At 42.5% G+C, this 22,121-nt stretch overlaps 1 protein-coding gene across 6 annotated transcripts in view; it reads left to right on the forward strand.

Annotated features, from left to right (window-relative positions):
• The window catches only part of OSBPL5 (oxysterol binding protein like 5), a 135,864-nt gene that overhangs the window by 96,861 nt on the left and 16,882 nt on the right, over window positions 1-22,121 (forward strand). For all 6 annotated transcript variants that reach the window (XM_030239837.2, XM_030239838.2, XM_018907849.3 and 3 more), the window contains 6 exons: window positions 1,586-1,670; window positions 10,363-10,534; window positions 15,634-15,853; window positions 19,463-19,647; window positions 21,051-21,132; window positions 21,751-21,849. In XM_030239837.2, coding sequence (XP_030095697.2) covers window positions 1,586-1,670; window positions 10,363-10,534; window positions 15,634-15,853; window positions 19,463-19,647; window positions 21,051-21,132; window positions 21,751-21,849 — 843 coding nt within the window. The remainder of the gene's footprint in view (window positions 1-1,585; window positions 1,671-10,362; window positions 10,535-15,633; window positions 15,854-19,462; window positions 19,648-21,050; window positions 21,133-21,750; window positions 21,850-22,121) is intronic.

A 22,121-nucleotide genomic window follows, 5' to 3' on the forward strand; every position in this document is an offset into this window, starting at 1 on the left:
AATGAAAGTGAGTAGCAAGGAATCCATTTTCTCTTGGCAGCAGAGGAACCCTGCATTTGTGAAGGCAAGAAGCTTGACTGGAGACTGTTGTCTTCTTAACACTTCATCTTCATACACTCAGATAAAATTTGATGCTTTTCCTACTTTAAATTCTGTCCAAATTTTGGTTTTCTGAGTATAACTTAAAAACAAAATTCCAGATAAAATGACTATTTAACTGTGAAGCACTTGTGTACAGGAGCAGTTTTCAATAGCAGTCACAGTTCCATGCTTACCAACTAGGAGGGAGGAATCCTTTTTTCAAGGAATATGGTTGGATACTATAAAGGCCCACGGAAGGGAGGAAAGTAATACTCAAACTGCAAAAATCTGCCTAGTGTTTCAGCATTGTGTGGTATTCTCTAGAAAGTCAAGGAAATCTTATTGGAGCATCCTGGAGAAAACATCTTGCTCCCCCCTACAGGTGACATAGTGGTCACCAAGTATTGGTGATATTTCCTGCCCTGCTTTTGTTTCTGACATAATGTCTGCATATTTGAAAAAAGATCTGCTTTTGTGTTATTTGTTACAAAGGGAGGAAGAGAATGAGCTGGAAGGTGCTGGGTCACTTTGAAAATGCAATGGAGGAGGAGAGATTTCTATTTATTTCTGTTAGGTTATGGCCCAAGTCCATACCATGAAGAGTATGAAGCTGTGTTCACGGCATACAGGAGCTGCTTTTTCTTAGCATCTTCTGGAGCTGAGAAGAGAAGGAAGCAGGGAAGAGATCAAGGAGGGAGCCTGTGGTTCTGCTCAAAATGTCTCATCCAGGATGAACTCTGCTTCCCTGGGCATCATTTCTGGAGGGTCATGCTGTAAGCATGGTGGCAGGATGTTTACCAGACACTTTTTATTTTTTTGCCACAGCTTCTAAACTAAAGGCAGCATAAAATGAGCAAAGCCTGAAGTGGCTGTCACTGCAGGCTCCACAGCATAAGGGTTCTCTGGATTTAAAGGTGAAGGATTCCAACCCAGCAGAATATGCCCATGCTGGGGAACCTTTGGTCCTCAGTCTGTGGTTTTCCCATCTTCACCTTTCCCACAGACTCAGGATAGAGTTTCTCATTTGTTTGCTTCCAGGAGAGCTGCTGTTGCCTCTCTGCTGGAGGCACTCAGAGCACAAGGTGTGGCTCTGCTGCTTGTGTGGTGGTGAGTGAAGGGTGTTTCATGTGAGTGTGTCTGGCTGCAAGCAGAATCCATGTGCACCTCATGGAGCAGTTCCTCCTACTGTTGCACAAAGGTTTGACTGATTTTGTCCCAAGTGACAGCAATAAGATCTTTCTACTCCTGCATATCAGAATAAATGTAGCCAGTTTTGGGCTGAGCATGGGTTAGACCAAGCCCCATTATCATAGGAGCTCATTACTGCCTTGGAGCTGCAGCAGCTATATCGTGATTACTAATGAGTCTCTCCAAATTACTCCATCTGCTCCTGCCTTCTTTCCTATCACAAACATGCACACTCTGCCTGGGAAGGGTAGAAGGACACTGAGCAATCCATTGCAGCTTCCATGCCTTACATCTTTCTGTCTGTGTGCATTTCCAGGGACCAAAGGGAGAAAATGTCGGTTCGATCACTCAGCCTCTTCCCAGCAGCTACTTGATTTTCAGAGCAGCCTCCGAATCAGATGGTAAGTTTGGGGGTTGTTTGCTTTCTCCAGGTAGCATATTTCCTGCTAGTTAAGAAAATAGGTTGATTTTAAAAAGAAAAAGTGTATGAAGGAAAAAATGGTGGCTCACCCAGCTAGAAAGACTGTTCCTAGCAATGGTCAGAATCAGTCAAGCAGACTTCTGGCACATTTTGTTGCCATCACTGAAGAGCCACCTCTCTGGCCTTGGGTATGGAAGAAGGGCTTAGGCTTCTAATTGGGGAAAACCACTAAGTCAGTGTAAACTAAAGGGTGGAAGGAGTCAATCACAGAATTGATATGAAAAGGGCTCCTCAGTTCAGCAGGGACTTCATTGTCTTATCTGTCTGCATCTTACTCTGGGGAGGGATCTGTTGGAGGAAAATGGCATGGTAATACTGAAGAGCTGTCAGTAGATGCCTTTCAGCCACCTGAATTTTGACGTAAACTATTTGTGCTGTGGTTTGCAGTATAGCAGGCTCAGATGCTGGTGACTCCACATGTAAAATACCATTCTGGGAATTTGCAAAATTATGAAAGGTAAATTTAGGTCAGTATGTAACAGACATACCAGCTTTCTATGTGAAAATCTCTATAAATTACTTCAGAGGATGTAAAATATCAGTGATTTATAAGTAGATAAGAAGATTAAAACCATGTTTTCATTCCATTTGACCTTCAGACTACTCTAATTTTTTTTTTTTTAATGGCAAATTATCCCAGGCTGTTGGTTTTACAGATATTTTTCACCTCCCCCACCAAGGGGGCTCATCTATTCCCATATGTTCCTTTGGATCTCATCTAGAGTAACTTTAGGGACATAGGGACTTCTTATGGAGCAAAATGGGCTTTGAAAGTAGTGTCCTTCTGGTCCAATGATAAGGTTTTACATTTTCCTAAGGGATGGAAATGAGACAATGCAAATGCACCTTTGACATGACATTTAGAATAGGAGGAAACCTTCCTTCATTACAGACTTCTGTGCTGTTTTCCTCCTGCAGTGAAAGGAGGACAGTTCATGGTGAGGGACACCATCTTGACACTGAAAACTGCTCGCAGATGTCAGTGCAGTGAAATTATATGAAAATAAGGAGAACTTATACAGACCCATAAAAACACATCTATTTCCTAAAATAGTCTGCTTTTGTACTTTATTTGTGTAAAGGAATGCAGGATTCTAACCTGGCTCCAAATATCACCTTCCTAGAAACAGATAGATTGATGCAATAATCTCTTGTGGGGAAAAATAGTGCTGTAGGGTAGAGCTGCTATATTAGAGGCATTTCAAACCCTGGTTATACACACAGCCCACAGAACAGTCCCACAGAGTTCTTAGGCATCCAAATAGCTTCAACAACTGTCTGTCAATCCAGATTTTATAAAATATTATTTCCTTAGAGACCCATGCACTTGTCTTTCCACTGGTTTAATTATTAATGATTAAACTATAGAGGCAGCCTGGCAAAGAGACCTGTGGCTGAACTTTTACTCTCTGGTTTTATGATGTCTGTCATAGGCCAGTTACATGGAGTGGAAGAAGTTTAGATTTGTTCTAACTAACCTTAAGTCAGTTATTGCTCCTAAGGTAGCAATAGCTCCCAAGAGATCATCAGAGGGAAGACTTTTCTAGCTGTGATCTCTCTGTCTGGGTCGTACAACACATGGTGGAAAAGCACAAAAGGGACCATACCTGGCATGTGAGAATTTCAGTGTTGAAATGCCTGTGGGAAGTTTTCTGCCCAGTAAATTATTATGTGTCTCCAGTGTCAAAAGAGCTTAAAATGTGAGTTACTGGAACACATTTTGAAAGCCAAGATGTTGGCCAAGATTCTTGGGAAGCATGCAGAGGCAAGGCAGATCAAAATAGAGTTACTTTTGGTTTAGTGGGATTTTCCTTTACTTTGCTGCTTCTCTCCAATAGGGTCCTAATGTTAGATGGGAAGCTAATGTGATCAAGGGAAGGAGGAGGAACTGAGGTGCCTCTCAATCAAATATCCTAAATGTGTATGTATAAAGTAACTAGGGCCTTTGGTTCAAGACAGAATACAAGCTCTTGAGCAGCACCAGCAGTGCCCTAGAGCACCTGCTCTAGGAGCACCCACATTATCCCTGGTAGATTCTGAGTCTGATGAGGTGATCATGAAAGCCAAAGCTTTGGGATCTGTCTATTTAGCAGTGGACTTCACCAAAAAAAAAAAAAAATTGATACTCAATTGCACCAGAAATATTAGCATGAAAAGTGGTGTAATTTTCAGCTGAATGAGAGTATTTGACTTCACAGCTGAGGTCATTGAGCTGTGGAAAGTGGGCATGTTTTGTATAGGAAGGGCAGGATGTGAATCTCCAGACAAGAGGGAAGAACAGCTCCCTCCCAAACACGTCCTGACAAAGGGTCAAACATGAGTGTCATACATGGAGATGAGTGACTTGGAGACAGTATTAATGTCAGGAGGTCATGTAAAACATATGCAGACAAAGACACATAGAGCAGGAACTGCTACATGTAAAGAATTCTGTATAAACTGCAGGAAATTAAGGCTTGTAGTTTGAAGTTTATATGGTTTGGTTATAAGCTCAGAAGACTGAAATGGTTTTAGACTGTCACATTGCTTCACCTGTTGTAAAGAGGCATCTCCAAAAGCATGTCCCTGAGTTTGTTTCATTTCTTTAACACACTGGACAAACCTAGAGGATGCAGGAGAGACAGGAGATTGAGGTAAAATGAGCTAAGCTGGCTGAGACAAATGGGGCAGGTGGGATCTGGGCCCTTGTGTATATTTGAAGTGTTTTCCCATCTCTCCCGTAGGGCAATACTGAATGAATCTACAGCATCTCTGAAGAGGTGTCCTTGTTGTGTTCTTCTTAACACAGTCTCCTGTGTTAGTCGTGGAAAATGAGCAACAAAGCATTTGGCAAATATAACTAACTCGTGGAGGCCTCTGACTTGCTGGGAAATACTGAGTTGCTGCATATGTTAGATGTACAGTTCAACCATCCTGGCAACTCTATCACAATCAGCAGCTACGTGGCCTACTTTTTCTCTCAGCATTTCAGAATCCCCATTTTCCCCTCTGCTGTACCATCTGTGACAGACTGTTGGTAGGATTTAAGATCATGACTTCTGGATGATCTGCAGAACCACTGCCCAGCTACAGCAGATTTCACATTCACAGACCAGAGCTGCAGACTGGTTTTTGATGTGTTTTAAACATCAACCTCTGGAAAGGTCATGTCAGCCTACGGGGCTCAACCTGTACAAGTGCATGGTCTTTCTTTCTTAGCAGTTTCAAAGAAGAAGACTACTTTTTTTGAGCCAGTGACTGTGTCTGCATTTCAGATGTGTGTTGAGGAGTGACTTAGAATTAGTACTTTAAATCTGTCCCAAGCTTCCTGCCCAGACCATTCTGGAGCTGCCCCTGAGATTTAATGGTGTGTCCTAAGCATTTTAAGTCACCTGCTTAGATCTCACAGTGAGGATCTCCACTGTGCCATGGGCACGTCTGCCACGGGGCATATTCCTACTAATGGAATTCAAAGTGGCAGATTACCAAGAGTTAAAATCTTAACAGTGGAAATGTAAACCACATTTACATTTTATTCCTTCTGCCTGCCCTCTCCTTCAGGTATGCTTTGGGTAGCCTCCAGTGCCCGATCTGGATACAGTTGTGTGGAAATCCCGATGGATTACGGTGTTGTTTCTTTTCTAGACATCTGGCCCTTCCCCCCAAACTGATGCTCTCATCTGGGGAGGAAATTGGGTTATTGAAATAAGGGTCACGTAGAAAAGCAAAGAACCACAGGGAAGATTGCAATTTGAAACCAATTTAACAATGAAATACATCTCTGAGTCTTGGCAGCTCTGGAGAAAATAGAATATCATTTTAGCTTTATGTCTGTGATTCATATTCCTTAGACCTTTCACAGTGGTTTAAAATCCAGGCTTCTGCAACAAGATTTCATTAAGTTCACTGCATAAATTGCACCTGCAGCTAATTGAGAGCTCACATCCTTGCATCTTGACAGCCAAAGTGGGAGAAATCATGCACGCAGGCACCCAAGTGGTACAGCAAAATAAGCAGTCAGCTGAACATGATGACCTTAATGTTCACTGACTGAAGCAAATCAGCCTCCTTCTCACCATTCGTGATTTGTGTGCACTTGAGCAAGAATTCATCCTTTCCAGGTGACAGTCTACTTCAGGTTGATTTTTAAAAGCATCTATCTTGTAAGTGTGAGGCATGAGGCCAAAGCTGGAGGACTTTAATAATTCAAGAAGAATAATATTCCCTTAGTGAAGCCTCTCTGGAGGAATGTGTGGTGGCTCGGTGTGAGCCTTTTGAAGTCTTAACTGGCAAGAGATTCATCCCAGGTGTTCTGTAGCTACAGGAATGCAGTGGAAAAGAAGTATAGTCCCAGACTGATATTTCTGTGTGTAAGGGTGTGATTCCATCTAGAGCAGATTCTTCTTTCTGGTGAGTGCTGAGAGAACATTGGCTGCATCCTCCGTGACCAGCTGCTGCAAAATGTAGCAGATAGACTTGGCACATCAGATTATGAGTTCTTCTAGGTGAGTGCAAAGAATTTCAAAACTAAATAGCTTAGTTTTTGTCCTGTGAGAAATTTTTGTAATTTTAGATCTCTTCAAAGACTAGGACAGAGTCAAGTTTTTCTTTGAACTGAGCCTAGGTTAGCAGCATAAGCACCTACTGTTGTTTTGAATTTTTTTTTTTCCATCAAGAAGAAGAAATAATTTTTGTCTCTTGGTTGTAGTAGTTCCTTTTGTCTGTGAAAAAAAAAAAAGACGAGTTGGTGCAAGCACATGCCTTCTGCTATTCAGCCTTGCAGCCTCCAGGTTTCTTCATGATACCAGCAGTGCCCTGCTGACCCAGGAGGTGTCCTGCTAGGAGCCACAGTGATTCCTGTTTGCACCTCAAAGCATGTACAGAAAACCCAGGGATCAGGACCAGCCTGGTCCTGCTTGGCCAGCCTGATCTCCCTCTATGGCAAGGTGACCTGCTTAGTGGATGAGCTCTGGAACAGGATGCCCAGGGAAGTGGCTGAGTCACCATCCCTGCAGGGATTTAGAAGACATGCAGATGTAGCACTTTGGGACATGGTTTAATGGTGGACTTGGCAGTCATGGGTTAACAGCTGGACTTGATGATCTTAGAGGTATTTTCCAATGTAAACAACTCTCTGTTTCTATATAATTTGATTTGAGAAGAGCTTAAAAGCTCGTGGGGAGATTCTGCCACAAGCTGATAGTATACATCTGGGTTTTTCTTCAGAAAAACATATGCTGAGTTTAGGCCACAGTGTATGAAAAATTATAACTGATAATTGATTGCAGTTTTTACATTGCCACTTCAACCCTCCTAAAAGAATATTATTGTAACTTTTTTTTTCCTTCCTTCATATGCACCCTTTTGGGCTGCCATTCCTCTCTGAAGGAACCCACATCTTACATTATTTTCTGATCTAATTCTGATTACCCTGTATATAAAAAGCCCTATTTGAGTCACCCACTCAAAATTAGAAGTTGTGAGAATTGAGGTAGCCATGAAGCCTTCCTGCAGTACCGTCACTGTAGGTGACAGCCTTTAATTATGTGACCCCATTCATTTCTCCCCTTCTGCAGCTCCTGAGGGAGTGAGTAGACTTGTCAGGTAAGCAATTAAGTAATCCAAGTGCTAGCATTTTTGTATCATCTTCACAATCCAGAAGAATACAGCTCAATAGAAAGGTCACTCAGATGTAAAAACATTTCATATAGGCCTTCAGCAAGGAAACAGGTTTATCTTGTGTGCAATGCCTGTAATTGAGAGAGTATAATTTTATGGTTTTATGCTGCAATTAACACACCATTGACTTGCAGAGAATGTAACCTTTTTATTTGCAGAGGTAAGGCCGTGTTTTCCATCTGGGTTAGTGACATGTGTTTGTTTGGATTCACAGCACCACCTGATGGCTGAAGGCCCATTTCTGGGCTTGGGGATGCTCTGCATCCCTTCAGTTCAGTTTCTGTTAGAAATGAAAACAAGGGTGTACACTGATGCCATTTCTGTGTGCTGCAGGGCACAAAGAATGCTGACTGCTGATGCACAGCAAATTCCTCTAAAGCTTTGTGTATCTGCCTGGGACTATTAAAATGAATATTTAATGGTTTGGGTTTTTTTTTTCTTTAAGCTCCTTGAATAAACCTTCAGAAAAGATTCAGGTTTCTCATAACATCTTCCAGGGAGCTATCTGAAGAGTTGAAAACCCTAAGTATATTGTGTAGAAATTTCCTCTGGTGACGTAGTGAACCCCAAATTTTTGACCAAGCCTGTAAGGTCATGTCAGCACCAGTGAACCCCTTTGGCAATGGGGTGGTGGGGGTAAAAGAGCTGCCCATGGGTCATGGCCAGCATGGGCTGCTCTGTCTACCTCCCCAGGGAGGGGGATGTCTGAGGGAGATGTGGGGCCACCCTTGCCTCAGCCATCACAGGATAATGAGTGTACCTGAGAGCTTCAGAGCCCTGCAGAGCCCTGACGAGATGACCTCGGTGCTGCCTCAAAGGGCTCGTGCTGCTACAAATCAACCTACCTGTCAAAGCACCTGATTTTAACAGCCTATTTAATACAAAAATATCTTGACATATGCAGCATTTCCAAATGTCAAATCACAGAGTTCTCACTCTGAGGAATTGGAAAAGAAAAGCAGTTTTAAAAGCAGAGGAGAGTCAAGGCAGGGAGCCTGAGCAGGAGTGTGCTCCCTTGTGAGGCACAGCCTGAAACAGATTTGCACAGTGGTGGGTTTGGGGGACGAGGAATATGTGGGAGGAGGTGGATTTGTGCTCAGTGCAGCCATTAAGTCTAATAGGTTATCCATGCAAATCCTCCACATAGTGAGAACAGCATAAATCTCCGCCTGTAAAGCCTTAATGCAAGAATATTTGTTAAATACAAAATAGTGTGAAATCAATTCCAACAGCATTCAACCTTTCTAATCTTTTATTAACCATTATTTGTGATAGTATTATTAAATCATAAGCTGATGCTGAAGGAATTTATTGGATAAGATTTGAATAAATGACTGGGGCTCTGCAGTCTTTGTGGCTCAATGTTCAAGTGCAATTCTTCAAAGATTTGAGATGTTTTTATTTTACTGGTTGCAGCTTTGTATCAAAGCAAGTACTGAAAGCCACTCAAATTTGTAAATATTTCTTTATATGCATGTTCTAGATTTTTTATAAGCCATCATTTGTCTTATAGAGCCAAATTTTGGTAATGTTGAAGTTGATGGGAATTCTGCCCAGGAGAGCAGCAGGATCCCAGTGAGATTTATGCATGTGCTTGATGCTGTGTGGTAGAAAAGAATTTAATGAAAATTTTGCCAAATGGGACCAGGAATGAATGTGGTCCAGGGAAACCCTGTTTGCAGCACTTGCCATTGCTAGAGTAAAATCCTTTGTTTCCTTCACTGCCTCTCAATCACACTTCTAATTATTGTGAAATGTATTCTGAGAAGTGTAATGAAGAGCTCTGTTTTACAAGCTTGAAATTAGAGGATAACTCCCTTGCTACTTCAATTCTCGAATGTTCAGCTAATTTGCAGGTGTCCTGGCCTCATTAATGACTGCACTACAGAAGCAGGCTGTTTTCAGGTGTTTCCAGGAGTACAGCAGCTCCAGCACTGTGGTGCTTGGGCTTTAACACAGAGCTTTGTAGCCTTGTATGGATCATTGCAAAAGGAGCCAAGGGTCAGCTTGGATTCCTGTGCTTTTCATTTGCTGGCTGTCTGTGGGACCTGTGCAGGACATAAGGAAATCCAGTGTGGCTGTGCATAGGAGCTGCACTTTGTCTTGGCTCTGTGCCATGCTTACATTTTCTCCAAAATGGACCCTTTGGGTAAAGATTTTTTTGCAGCAAGATAAGAAAAAATGATGCCCCGCAGAGATTATCTGATGGATCAGGCAGAGAGAAGGAATGGAAAAGTAAATTTAAAATGCAGAAAAAGAGGGGAAATGAACAGTCTGACAACTTTCTGCAGTCTCAATCACTGTGTCACGTATTGACCATCCTGGATCTTGATTGGAATGATGGTGCAGCACTACAGCCAGCATGGGACCGCTGTGCAGGCTGTGCTTCAGTGATCCCAGGGTAGGCAGGGAACTCTCCCACACAGCTCAGTGCCCTGGCATCTCCCTGCCATTGGGAAGTGCATGAGGTGGGGATGCCAAGGGGTGAATGTGTTTTGGGGAGTGTATTACTTGCAGACATGAGATGCTGGGTGGTGTGGAAGCACCGTACCCACACAGTTTCCAGTCTGCATCTCAGACTAAATCAGAAAGGGGCAATGGGATGTCAACAAGTTGTGGGACATCAGAAGGGGATATTATTAGGGAAGAGGGAGTTGGGGTGAGCTTCCCACTGTATCACCCCTGCAGATGTGTTACTCATGCACCTGCTAAAACACACCCTTCCTGGCAAGATAACCTAAGGATTATATATGTGAAAAATATATTGTACCCAGTGAATTGTAACTGTACCCCTGAATATATAAGGTATTGTACCCCTGAATATATAATGTATTGTGCCCATGAATTATAATGATAATGAGCTTTACTCCCAGGCAAGAAGCTTTTGAGAAGCAGTGCATGAATTGTGTTATTTACACTGCTGTGCTAAAATAATTCCTTTTGTTTTTTCCCAGGCCGATGCTGGCTGGATGCTCTGGAGCTTGCCCTGCGTTGCTCCAGCCTCTTCAGGCTCAGTGCCTCCAAGCAGGGCAAGGATGGAGACGTGAACTGCTCGAGTGATTCTGCGCATGCGGGGCTCAACCACCTCTTGCACACCAGTGCTATGTCAGACCAGGAGTTCTTCCAGTAAGATGGGGCTGTTACTCCTTAATGCTCAGAGAGGTGGCACATGGCTCAAACTTGAGTGTAATCAAGCCAGAGTCCACTGAGGAAATCTGTTTAAAAACCAGTCTGGGTTTTCTGCCACTGCATGGGCTGGGTGTTGCCACCTAATGCTGGAACACATGGGCTGGGGGAAATCTCAGCTGTGTTTGTTTGTACATAAAAAACTTTCTTCTGTTCCCTGCTTGGGCCAAAATGGTGTCTGGGGATGCCAGCATGAAAAATGGATTGCCTGAGTAAAGATTGCAGAATCTAGCTGCTGTAGTTACACAGACCGAGTCACTAACAATGTCTGTGTGTTGCTAGCACATATGGCTCTGAGTCTGATCTATTTTTTAATAATGTGTACTCTTCCCTAGTAATACTGTGTTATAGTCAGCACAGTGCACACACTGCATCCTTAGTTTTATAATTACTTTCTCTCTCTGCAGGGGTTTTGAGGGGTGTCCAATTTCTTCCTCAATGAATCAGATAAATTTTTACATAAGGGGAAAGAAGTCCCCACAGCCTTCTTTCTATTCATATTCCTGGTATTACTGCAGCATTTTGGAACATCAAAGCTCTGTACACATTAAAAAGCCCCAAGCCTTTCTGTTGCTTATGGCTGAATAAGCAACTTCAGGAATCCTGCTGGTATAGACTTTTGGCCTTTGGAGTGAGAACTGGGAGAGGTAGTGTCTATTTCTAGTTCTGCTGATTGGAATTTGACTTTCAGAGCTCACTGCAACGCACCATCAGTTATGCAGTTTCTAGGGCAGCAATTCTTGCAGTCTCCAGAGATGATGCCTTGCAGAGCAGGACCTCACCCTTAAGAGGTTTTCTTGGTCTCTGCTATAACAACAGCAGGGGTCTGAGTCCTCTTCAGAGTGTGAAGGTACCTCTGGCCCCATGGGACCTAGGGGTAGCAGCATTTGAGTCTGCCCTTCACCCTGATAGATTCTGGTAATCCCAACATGTGTTCTCCAGTCCTGCTGTTCAGGTTTTTATCTAGAGTTTGAAGAGAGCTTTACTGAAAAGCAGTGGGAGAAGAAAAGGAAATCTAATATCTTACTTCATCATCTGCCCTATTACTTGTGCTTGTGGGATTCTTTCATAATACTTTCATTATGACTGAAAGTCTCTGTGCTCATTGGGATAATGAATTCAAGAATTCATGAACTTGTTTTTTGGCTGATGGATGTGTGTACAGAAATATACATAATATTAAAATGGAGCCTGTGGCACTGAGAACATTTGGACAAACCCATGGTTACTGTAAGCTGATGCAGAAGATAGGGTTAAAACTGCAGTAAATTATTTCTTCAGAATGTGATGTGTGAATGATGCTTAAGTGATGCCTCTATTTCACCTCTTAGTTGTCCAACATTAAAAGCCCCCTTGAAATATGGAACTCAGTTGTAGCAACACACATGGCAGAGTTCTCAGCAGGGCAGAGTACCCACAACTGCAATCAGATATTTATTACAGGTTCAAATTTTAGCTGAGTCTGATTCAAGCTGGGCATTCAGCATGTGGTCGTCTGGACAGTATACTCTCCTTTCTCAGTCCTACCTCTGTTGGGAACGTGTACCCCAACTCCCCAGTGCCTAAAGCTCCAGGGAGTTTGAGGGTTCCAGGACAGGAGGATGACTTGCTGTCCTCCCTGAAGCAATGAAGAACATTTCAATAAGGGAGAATGCAAAACCCAAACTATGCAAGTGCTGAGCAAAGTGGTTTTGATTTGCCAGTGACAGTGGCTTCCTCACAGGGATTCAATCATTCTAATTAAATGCTTTCCCTACAGGGAATCTTACCAATTAAATTGGCATGCAGTTGTTAGGGGGCCAGTTAATTACATTTAACTCTATCTTCAAATTAGCCAAACTACTCTGTCAAGAACAGAAAAAGAAAGGGAAGGTGATGGATATTATGGGGAGAACAAAACCCCCTTGGGAGCTGGCAAAAGCAGATTTTCTGTTGAGCCAAAGTTGCATTTGTCTGCTGGCTGCTTTGCTCCTTTCCTACTGGGAAACAAATCAAGATTATACAGTGATTTCAAAATCCATATCTTTAGTAACATTTAAAAATTAGAACTGTATGAGTGAATCAAAGGCTTAAGTACTGTGTAAATCTGTGATTTTAGACAAGAGATTTTAGAGCACCAGGCACTCTTCTTTTTAATATGAAGTTGTATTTCTTGTGGCTTTCCTATCTTATCTCCAGCAGCCCCAGGAGTCTGGCTGGTTACTTGTTTGCAAAAGCCAAAGTTTTTTTATTTGCTTTATGTAGAAGAGCAGTGTCAAACCCAAAGGAGTCACGGTCACCAGCTGATGTTTCCAGGAATGCCACTTAGAGAATAAAGCACTGCTGTAAGAGAACTTTAATATGCTGAAACAGTTAATTAGCCATGAAAAGTGCCAGGTTACCCATGTTCATGGTGGAAATCCAATGCTGACTTTTAGCATAGTCATTTCCCCCGCCACCCCCCCAGCTTTTGGAGTCTGATCCAAATCTCGTTGGAAGCCCCTGGGAAGTCTTTACATTGCTTGGTTGGCCAAGCTCATGGCATGGCATTTGTTTTTAGCATATCACACATATTCAGTGGTGATTCTCTTTGGAGGAGGAACCTGGGTGCACTTCATCATCTCATATTTGATCCTCAGAATGAGAAGCATTCCCTTTGGCTCTCCAGAGTGGCTCTGTGTCTCTGAATGTATTAAGTGTTGCCTGGTTTGTGGTGGTGGGTTATCAGTGCACAGTTAGGTGGAATTTCAAATTAATCTGATTTTCCTCTTGGACTAAATCTGAAATCCTTAAAAAATACTGGGGTGGGCGTGGTGGTGGTGAGAGAAAACTAAGAAAAGAGTAATTTACTCCATTAAACTTCAAATACTTCCCAAATGTGAGGCAGATGACACTGGAAAACTTGCTCTTATTACAAATGTGAAATAGAAACAAGTGCAACTTCTCAGCATGAACTGAAAGCCTTACAATGAACTGTTCTTTCAAGTATTTTTTCCCTGTGGAGAAGACTTTCATTAGGTCTAGGGAGCAAAACAACCACAGGCAACACTCACGTTTACCTGACCATTGAAAAATTAAGAAATAAATTGGGTATTTAAATTATCAAAACCTAATACTTTCCATGACATACTATCCAGGAAACAACTGTGGTGAGGAATCGTGGGATAATATCTCCAGACAGATCTCTCCTCATCTTTCCTCTGCTTTATTATTTTAAATTATTTTATTTTAAATGTGTGCAATCTGTGTCTCCAGTGTATTTGGTTATCAGTCATTACATTTGCTGCCTGCTGGTTAAAAAAGAGAACTAACATCCTGGCACTAGAACAATGAAGACACATAATGTCTGATAGCAAATTATTAGTGCTGGTCATTGACTCTGATTAGTGATCCTAATTTTATTTACAGTGCAACTGTCAATTGCAAAACCTTGTGGTTTGTATATATAAACACTGTATGTATACCTATGTATGCAGACATACATATATTTGCAAAGGGAATTAAAATAAAGATTTTCTAAAGGCACAGAAAGCTGTAAGATGACACCTCCAAAAGAACTCTAGAAACTGGGCTCTGCCAGAAACTGAGCTGGGGCTGTCACAATGTGGCTTGCTTGGCAAGTTGAAAATCATGAGCTTATTTCAGTGCATAGTTGGAAGTTGAGATCTTCTGAAAAGCAGATGCCCGTTCTGTGTCTGATTCTTCTGTTGCCTTTTTTTTTTTTTTTAATTTAATAGGGCTCTACCTAGCAATGCCTAATTATATTATTAAAATAGAAAATAACAAGAGTGGGGAAAAGAGCAAAGGTGAGAACTTTCAGCATTCATCCTTAGTAAAAATTGGAACATGGCCAGAATGGCCTGAGAAAATGCCCACCATAGAGAAGTTTGATGCTTGACAGAACATTCCCATGTACTGAGAAATCTTGGAGAGCAAGACAGTCCTCAGGAAGTTACAGAACTCTTCAGAATCCAGGGCCTGTTTAGATCTTCTGAAACCCTTTGTATAGCTGGAAATCTTTTTTTTTTTTTTTATTGCTCTATCCAAGAGCAATTTTTCATGAGGTCTGAGTTAAGAAATTTTCAGAGGAAGGAGCAGCTGAGAAGCTCAGCAAATGGGAGTTTGGCCAGGCCATGGAAAAGGTAATGTGTCTGCCAACATGTATGAATAAAGAAAACTGTTTCCCATGATAGGTACCACTTGAAAAAATTGCATTTAGTGAATACTTTTCAGCACCTGATCTATGGCCTGTGCAATCAGATTTGCCATCTGTCATATGATCTTCACCTGCTTTTTCAAGCAGAGATGCTATAGGTTACTTGAGAGAGAATTTTTGGCATTCTCTGAAGTCTGGATCACTGGGCATGATGCTTGTTACACCTTCCATGCTTTCCCTTAGATGCTGTTATAAGTTGGGAGTTCTTCTCACATGCAGTTGTCCACTCCATGCTTTCAACTCTGTTCTTCCACACAGCATCATCTGGGGGAGGCACATTCCCCCAGAGGAAGGAATGGATGAGGGAGGGGTATCTGTGTGAGAAAATACTTGCTTCTATTAGTTTTTAAATTTGTCTTTTCAAGGGTAGGGCTGACTTAGGACCACCCTCTGTTGAAATAAAATAGCAATAGCACTGAAAAGAAAATGTATCTCATAATGTCATATTTTTCATATGTGCTGCAATTCACTGATTTCTGTAAAGGGAAAAACCTCTCCTGATGGATACTTCAGTTCTCTTATCAGCAATGTAGAGTTGTTGGAGTGCACTTGCTCTGTATCCCTATGGTTTGGGGGCTCCCATCCAGAGCCAGCAGCAGGGCTGTGTAAGGATGGGTAAATGGAGCTGGCACCTTTTGAAAAGTGCAGTTTGGAAGGGGAAATTATGATTGGAAAATCTCTCACTCTTTCTGTGATAAAACCCTTGTTATTCAGGAAATCAGTGTCTGAGACTGTCCTGGTCTGCAAACCCTACTCCTGGGAGTGTTTTTACTGTGTTTTAAAAGCCTTAAGCAATGTGCCTTTGTAAATCAAACTGAAGCAAGTCATGAACTGTGTGTTGCAGGTTGAATGAATCAAGCCTGGAGAACAACCACCATTTGGAAAACGATGCTTTTTCAGACAAGTCTGAGAGAGACAACATAGAGGAGTCAGAGAATGAAGCACACGAGAACAGCCGGAAGACAAATGAAAGTGAGAGTGATCAGTCAGAAATACAGGGAGAGGTCTCTCCAGGAAGGAAGGGAACCACTTATATTGAACAAGTCTATGAAGAATTTGGGGAGGTAAGAAAACAAAAATCTTGATTGCTGCCTGTTCCTATGAAATGTATCTGTTCATAGTATTTGTCCTTCAGCCTTTTAGCTGTATGGAAGGTAACAGCCAACTTAATGAATTCCGGTGTTTTACAGACAAAGCAAAGCACAGTTTTCTGCTCAATTGCATGGTGTTGTCATGTGCTTTAGTAATTCTGCATTATGAACAGCAGCTCTGCTACTGTGCTTTGGTGTGTTTCCAGCATGAGTGATTGCTTTAACCAGTTATTGCATTAAAGATCTGCACAGCATTGGCGCATTCATGGAAACAGCAGGAGGGGGGATTATTATCCTGGGCATGTGTCCTGGCCAATTAGAGCACTCAGTCCTTGTGTGATACAAAATATGACACTTCCCTTTCTTTTATTATGCATGGAACATCCTATTTTTTGTGTCTGAATGGAGCATTTGAGCCATTTGATTGCTAAATGCCAGTTGCTTATCTGAAAGCCATTTCTCATGACATTTAACAGCAGGAGGATGCATTTCTGCTCCACATAAGAGCCTTGCTAGCTGATGTCTCTGTGATACCTCTGAGGAAGGCAGTGGTAGAGAGCTGGGGCAGCCAAGTGTGCTGTGTGAGAATCGGTCTGAGCAGGCAGCCAAGGAGCTCTGCTCTGAGCACTTGCTTGCCTGCTGCTTTGAACAAGGAAGCTGAGGTCTTGTTGGTGCTTCACAGAAACACACTGCTGGGAAGCTGGTTTTTTCTTAGAGTCACAGAATTGTAGAACAATTTACTTTGGAAAAGACCCTTAAGATCAAGTCCAGTTATTAACTCAGCCCTGCCAAGTCCACTACTAAACCATGTCCCTCAGCACCACATCTACATAGTTTTTAAGTGCCTCCAGGGATGGTGACTCCATCACCATCTGTTCCAGGCCTGTTCCAATGCCAGACAATCCTTTTAGTGAAAAAGTTTTGCTAATATCATATCTGAACTTCCCCTAACATAGCTTCAGGCCACTTCCTCTTCTCCTGTCGCTTGTTACCTGGAGAAGACACCAACATTCACCTCCCTGCAACCTCCTTTCAGGTAGTTCTGGAGAGTGATAAAGTCTTCCCTCAGCCTTGTTTTCTTCAGGCTAAACCACCCAAGTTCTCTCAGCTGCTCCTCACAGGACTCGGGGACCAGACCCTTTACCAGCCTCTTGTTCTTTTCTTTCAGTGTTCTCCTGAAAGTGTACTACTAATAGTGACAAAAAAATATAGTCAAATATATCCTAATTACACCTAGCTTCTCTTCAGTGCATTTTTTTCCTCAAATCCTCTTGCAGACAAATGGCAACTGGGTTCAAACAGGAGATTTTGAATATAGAAGAGTTACAACACAGTGGCAAAATGAAAGCAAACTTAATTTCTGTCAGCTGCTTATTCTGAAATGACCTTTCTTCACATGACAAACTTGTCCTAGAAGTGGTGGTAGGGCAGGCTGATATTTTGGTGTTTGAACAAACATACACACATGACTGATGTGTGTATGTGGGTGTGTGAGAGAAAGAGAGAGATCTCTGCAGTTTTACATTAAAATAAGAAAAGAAATGCACTAAAAAACCAAGTGAAAAAGATTGCATTTCTCTTGGAGAGTGACACTTCATGTGGCATTAAATAAGTCTCTCTGTAGTGTGTCTGCTCAGGCACAGGCAGCATCCACTGGGCTTCCAAAAAGAATTGCCATGTGGCCTTGGCCCATGGATGTTTTGTAAGATTTCTTCAGGAGGTGGGGCTGCCATCACCTGGGCCATGCAGGTAGGACTGGTTGTTGAGTCTGAACTCACTGATGAAAGGAATGTAGAGAAAAATGGGGTTTGTGCAATGATGTAACTCCCCTGGGTGGAGATGTAGCAAGGTAAACACGTGCCCGGAGTAATGTCAGTCCTCCCCTTAAACTGAAACTGCCCTCAGCCTGTGTGTGCAATTCAGGTGTGGCAGCACAAAGGTCACAGACTGGCACTGTTACATTTTCAGCTTGGCTCTGAGGGCTCATTTTAAAGGTGTGCACGTGGGTAGGTGCCTCACTGGGCTCTTGGAAGGTGTTTGTGTGTTTGGCATTCCAGTTTTGCCTTGTTTGCAGTTGGAATCTGAAGGCAGAGACAGATGTCAGAAGAACTTTGAGGTTGCAAAAGTTTTGTTTTCTAGAACACAAAATAGGCACTTTGGTAGGGAGATTGATAACAGGGGAAAAAAAACCATTTTTTCCAGTCTTGTAGTTTAAGCAAGTTCTAAAAAGCATTATTATTTGAGGTTGTTCACATCTTCCTGCATCTTTTTCTCTTTCTATTTATGTCCATCCTGTTTGCAGTGATTCATTCTGAGTAACATTTTGTCCAGCAATTTCAACATGGCAATAATTTATATTGACAGTAGATGCACACTTGAGAACCTGGATAAATAATGAGAGTTCTGACAGACCTCTGCATTGTGAGCCCTAGATGATACTATGGTATTCCATTTCTCCTTGGAGGTGCAAGGTGTGCATTGCATCAGACTGTCAAAAGAAGAATTGTACAAAAATTGAAAAGCAACAGAGTAATAGAGCTTTGTTGTTCCTCAGTTTGAAATTTCCTCAGCCTGCAAGCCCTGTAGGACTGGTGAACTTGCTGTGACCGTAGGGCTGATTGGGAGGCAGCATGGAGGCAATGCTCAGGGGGTGAAAAAGAATATTTAGTGATTTATACCACCTGAAAACCCTGTTGTGCTATGCTGTGCCCTCTCCCAAACCACAGTCCTTTCCAAAAGTAAATCTGTGCCCTTTTTTTCATAGAAATCTCTTGCCTAAAATCAATAGAAAGCCTAAGTATTCTCTTTTACTGTTAAATTACGATGCCTGGGATCCATTAAAATGGAATTTTGTTTGAAAATTTAGTTTACCTTCTCTGGTGGTGTGAAAGACATGTTGCACATCTTGTAGACCCATTGAATGCATAGGAGCTACACAGGGCTGAAAGCTCAGCATAACTCCTGGCTTTTTTTACCTTCACTTCTGCTCCAAAGGGCTCTGAGCAGCACTGGAAGGTGCTGGGGTTTTTGTGCCTCTCACCTGGCAGTGGGGTCCTTGCCATATTGGCACACCAGTTTGTCTTGTCTAGAAGGTGCAGGACTGCTTCTGTTCTCTGTTGATTACTTGTTTACTGCCTACATTTTTCTACATCTATCCTAGTGAATCTTATAATCTCTTGTTTGTGGAGAATGGGACTGAGAGGAGCTGCCTCTGTGCATCCCCCGGGCCACAGGGACGCTGTGACAGCTCTGAGGAATGCAGTGCAGAGTCCCCTTGGCTAATGTTGCTGGCCCCTGACAGCCCTGAGGTGTGTGCAGGCAGTGCCTCAGCAAGGAGCACAACAGAGCTGTGCTCCCTGCCTCGTGCCAGCCTTCCCAGGCACCCAGGGCCTTCTGCTCCACTCACTTGATTGCTCTGGGGATTCATTTCTACTGAGACTTGGCTGATGTCTCTCTGCAGTGGGGTAGGTGAGCAGTCACCCTTGTGCCAGGGCGTGCATGGCTCAGCTTGGACCGCAGAGAAATGCACCCACAAGGAATGGTTTTCCCATTCCTGCCCTGAAGTTCCCTTTGCCTCTGTAGACAGGGGAGTCGTCTCAGACAGAAACCGTCTCTGAGGAGAACAAGAGCCTGATGTGGATCCTGCTGAAGCAGCTGCGGCCTGGCATGGACCTGTCCCGGGTGGTGCTGCCCACCTTCATCCTGGAGCCGCGCTCGTTCCTCAACAAGCTCTCCGACTACTACTACCATGCTGACCTGCTCTCCCAGTAAGCAGCACACGGGGTGGGCCTGACCTGGGCACTTCTCCTGTACTTGTGAAAATATCTCTGTGTGTGCCAGAAAGGCTCTCAGATAGTGCTGAGGTCACTGGCTTCAGCACCAGCTGAAGTGACTTTTTAGAGATAGACTGCTGCCAGTGAGGGGCAAGGAAGGAAAAGGCAAACTAAACTCCAGGCAAACCCACCTTTGCATATGACGTGTTTGCCACTGTTGGCTGGAACCGATGGGAATTCAGCCGATGCCTTGGAGCTTTGCACAACAGAGCTGTGCCACCTCCTGGTGTGCTCGTGTACATGCATGAATAGGGGAATAGGACAGAGCAACCAAAATTGTCTAGCACTTCTGTTCCCCAAAGCAATAGAATTATCATGGTTGGCAAACAAATAAGAAACATCCTTTAAAACCATTGATGGGAGCAGCCTGCTGGGAGCAACAGAGTAGAAAATACTAAATGTTCTGCTTCAAAATAGGACCTGCCTTCTAAATGAGATATACTTAGTGGATTGTAAAACCAGGATATGCAATATTCTGATAGCAGCACTAGTTACTCATTTTTATTCCACTTTCTCTGGGCAATTACAGAATCATGGTATTTTCAAGCCTTGTTTGTGGTATTTGTACCATCTGAAGTTAAAGAAATAGTTCTCCTCAGTGCTGGTATGTAAGAAGACTTCAAGAGGTTTGGAGGTTTTGATAAAAAAATTGTTTAATTTGTGATTTGGGTGATCCTTCTAAATGAATTTTGCAATAATTTACCCAAGTTGATTTTTAGATCTGACTAAATGGTTGGAAATACCAGGAATGCCTTTGGTTTGGTTTACTTCCTGCATCGTCTTTGAGCATTGTTTGGAGGTGCTGGCTGAGATGACTTTTTGAAGTCCCCTCCAACCTGAAGTATTGCATGAAATCTCAAAGTACTGATAGAGCTCCTGTAGCACATCAGCTTTAAAGATCTTTTATGAAAGAGGAAAACAAAGAAAAAGAGACCAAAAAAAAAGTCTTTGATCTTGATGGCGTAGGTTTATTTTTATGACTCACCCTCTTCTACTAGCTGTGACTCAGTGCTAGTGTGAGTGGAAGAACATTAACCTACTCCAATGTCCAATCAAACCTGATGCACTCCAGAAATTTTATTGGTCTTTTTGCAGAAATTCAGGGCAAGGGGTGCCACTTTTTAACAATTTGTGTTGTATGACATACATTGCTAAAAAAAAATATTTTTCTGCTGGGAGACACCTTTTTCACTGGCAGCAGCAGCACAGAAGTTACTTCCCTTTAGCTGTGGGGAAACAGATTGAAACTGATGTTATTATACTGCTAAGAAGCTAATGTGATGTGTGACCAGTATAAAGAACATTTATGTTCTGTTCTGTTCTGTTCTGTTCTGCAGGGCTGTCCTTGAAGATGATCCATACACCCGAATGAAGCAAGTTCTGAGGTGGTATCTGTCCGGCTTCTATAAGAAGCCAAAGGTAAAATGAGGCATGAAATTGGGGTTGTAATGGGCATTGAAATCTTCTGCTGTGGTTTGTTTAATTTCTCTGTTGCCTCTCCTTTGAGACTTTACTTCTTTTATTGCTCAGAAGACTTTGACCATTACTTTTAAAACTGGGGTTGCATTTGGTTTCACAGTAGACAGTGAATGCAAAATAGTGACAATCAGCCTCAGAGCCTTTGCACTGGACAGTTAGAAAGTAAAACTGGTCATCAACAAGTAACATGCCCTGGGATGCAAGGTTTTTCCCTTTGCTGAAAAGTAGGTCTCCTTTCTCTTTTCAGGTCAGTTAGTACCACCGTGCCATGTCCCCACATCAGTGTGCCCTTGCTGTGTAATAGTAGCAGCAATAATAAAGTTTGATCATCTTTTAAGGCTTTGATTGGGCAGCATTAAGTACTAAAATGGTGAGAAAAGCAAATTAATCCATGGCTGGGATGAGAAGATTAGATTAGATGGATATGTAACTAGTTCTTCAGTTTTTATTCTTTGTATAAAATATCAAAGAAAAAATTACCATATTGTTTTGTGGCCATCTGTAGTATTGGATTGCAAATCTTCATTTGTAGCAGGTTTTGATTACTTGGTTTTTCAGGGAATAAAAAAGCCATACAACCCTATTCTGGGAGAGACATTTCGCTGCTGTTGGTTTCACCCCCAGACGAACAGTCACACATTTTACATAGCAGAACAGGTGAGTTGCTGCTTGGATGCTCAGCTGTTGCCAACACCAACCTGCTTGCACCTTCCTGCACAGAAACACACTACTCCTCTCACCCTAGGAGAGGAACCTGGAGCTCTGTGTAAAGAGGCAGAGCAGAACCTGGGGTAAACTGGCTGCTGATCTTTTTTCTTTGCAGATTTACAGAAATTGTGTGAAGCTTGGTGGGCATTCAAGACTATAACAGCAGGTCTCCCATACATAACATCAGCTTCTTCAATAAAGACCTTTTCCACAGGATTCTG

This window comes from Serinus canaria, chromosome 5 (assembly GCF_022539315.1).
Source record: "Serinus canaria isolate serCan28SL12 chromosome 5, serCan2020, whole genome shotgun sequence".
NCBI lineage: Eukaryota > Metazoa > Chordata > Aves > Passeriformes > Fringillidae > Serinus > Serinus canaria.